This window comes from Etheostoma cragini, chromosome 5, assembly GCF_013103735.1.
Source record: "Etheostoma cragini isolate CJK2018 chromosome 5, CSU_Ecrag_1.0, whole genome shotgun sequence".
Taxonomy (NCBI): domain Eukaryota; kingdom Metazoa; phylum Chordata; class Actinopteri; order Perciformes; family Percidae; genus Etheostoma; species Etheostoma cragini.
In genome coordinates this window covers 30,485,137-30,485,648 of record NC_048411.1, presented here as the reverse complement: position 1 = coordinate 30,485,648, position 512 = coordinate 30,485,137, and the positions used below count along the sequence as shown (strand labels likewise).

At 51.2% G+C, this 512-nt stretch overlaps 1 protein-coding gene across 1 annotated transcript in view; it reads left to right on the top strand.

Moving 5' to 3' along the window:
• Nucleotides 1-512, top strand: part of LOC117945069 (tetratricopeptide repeat protein 28-like) — a 210,715-nt gene that overhangs the window by 169,160 nt on the left and 41,043 nt on the right. The window contains exon 10 of the mRNA XM_034872322.1: nucleotides 76-219. Coding sequence (XP_034728213.1) covers nucleotides 76-219 — 144 coding nt within the window. The remainder of the gene's footprint in view (nucleotides 1-75; nucleotides 220-512) is intronic.

Genomic DNA, 512 nt, shown 5'->3' with positions numbered 1-512 from the left:
CACACACACACACACACACACCGTAACCAAAAACATTGAAAGCATGACCATGTGCTGTCACTTTCCATTACACAGCTGGCTGTACAGCGACGTATCTGCAGCGGTGATGACTTTGAGGGATGGTGTCTTGTTCGGAGTAAATCACTGTGTCATTCCTCCAGCGAGCTGTGGAGGTCCAGGGCGCCGCCGCCTCTGCCGCTGCTGCTGACGCCGCTGCCGGCAGGCGGCTAAGAGGATTTCACCAACAATGCTGCTGCGGCTGCTGGGCCGGCGTGATACTGGGACTAGAGCAGGGATGACCGGCCTGAGCCCAAAATAATAACTAGGATGTGTTGCTCATTTGCATTTAAGAATGAGGTCAACGTTAAAATTCCCATTCGTGTTTGAGAAGTTGAAACCAGAACAGGATGCTGGCGTTTTTTGGGAAATGTTGATGCACATTCAGGCCTCAGCTGGAGGGGAATGGCGTCTGTAAAATACAACGAGAGGGAACTCAATCCCTGAATGTAATT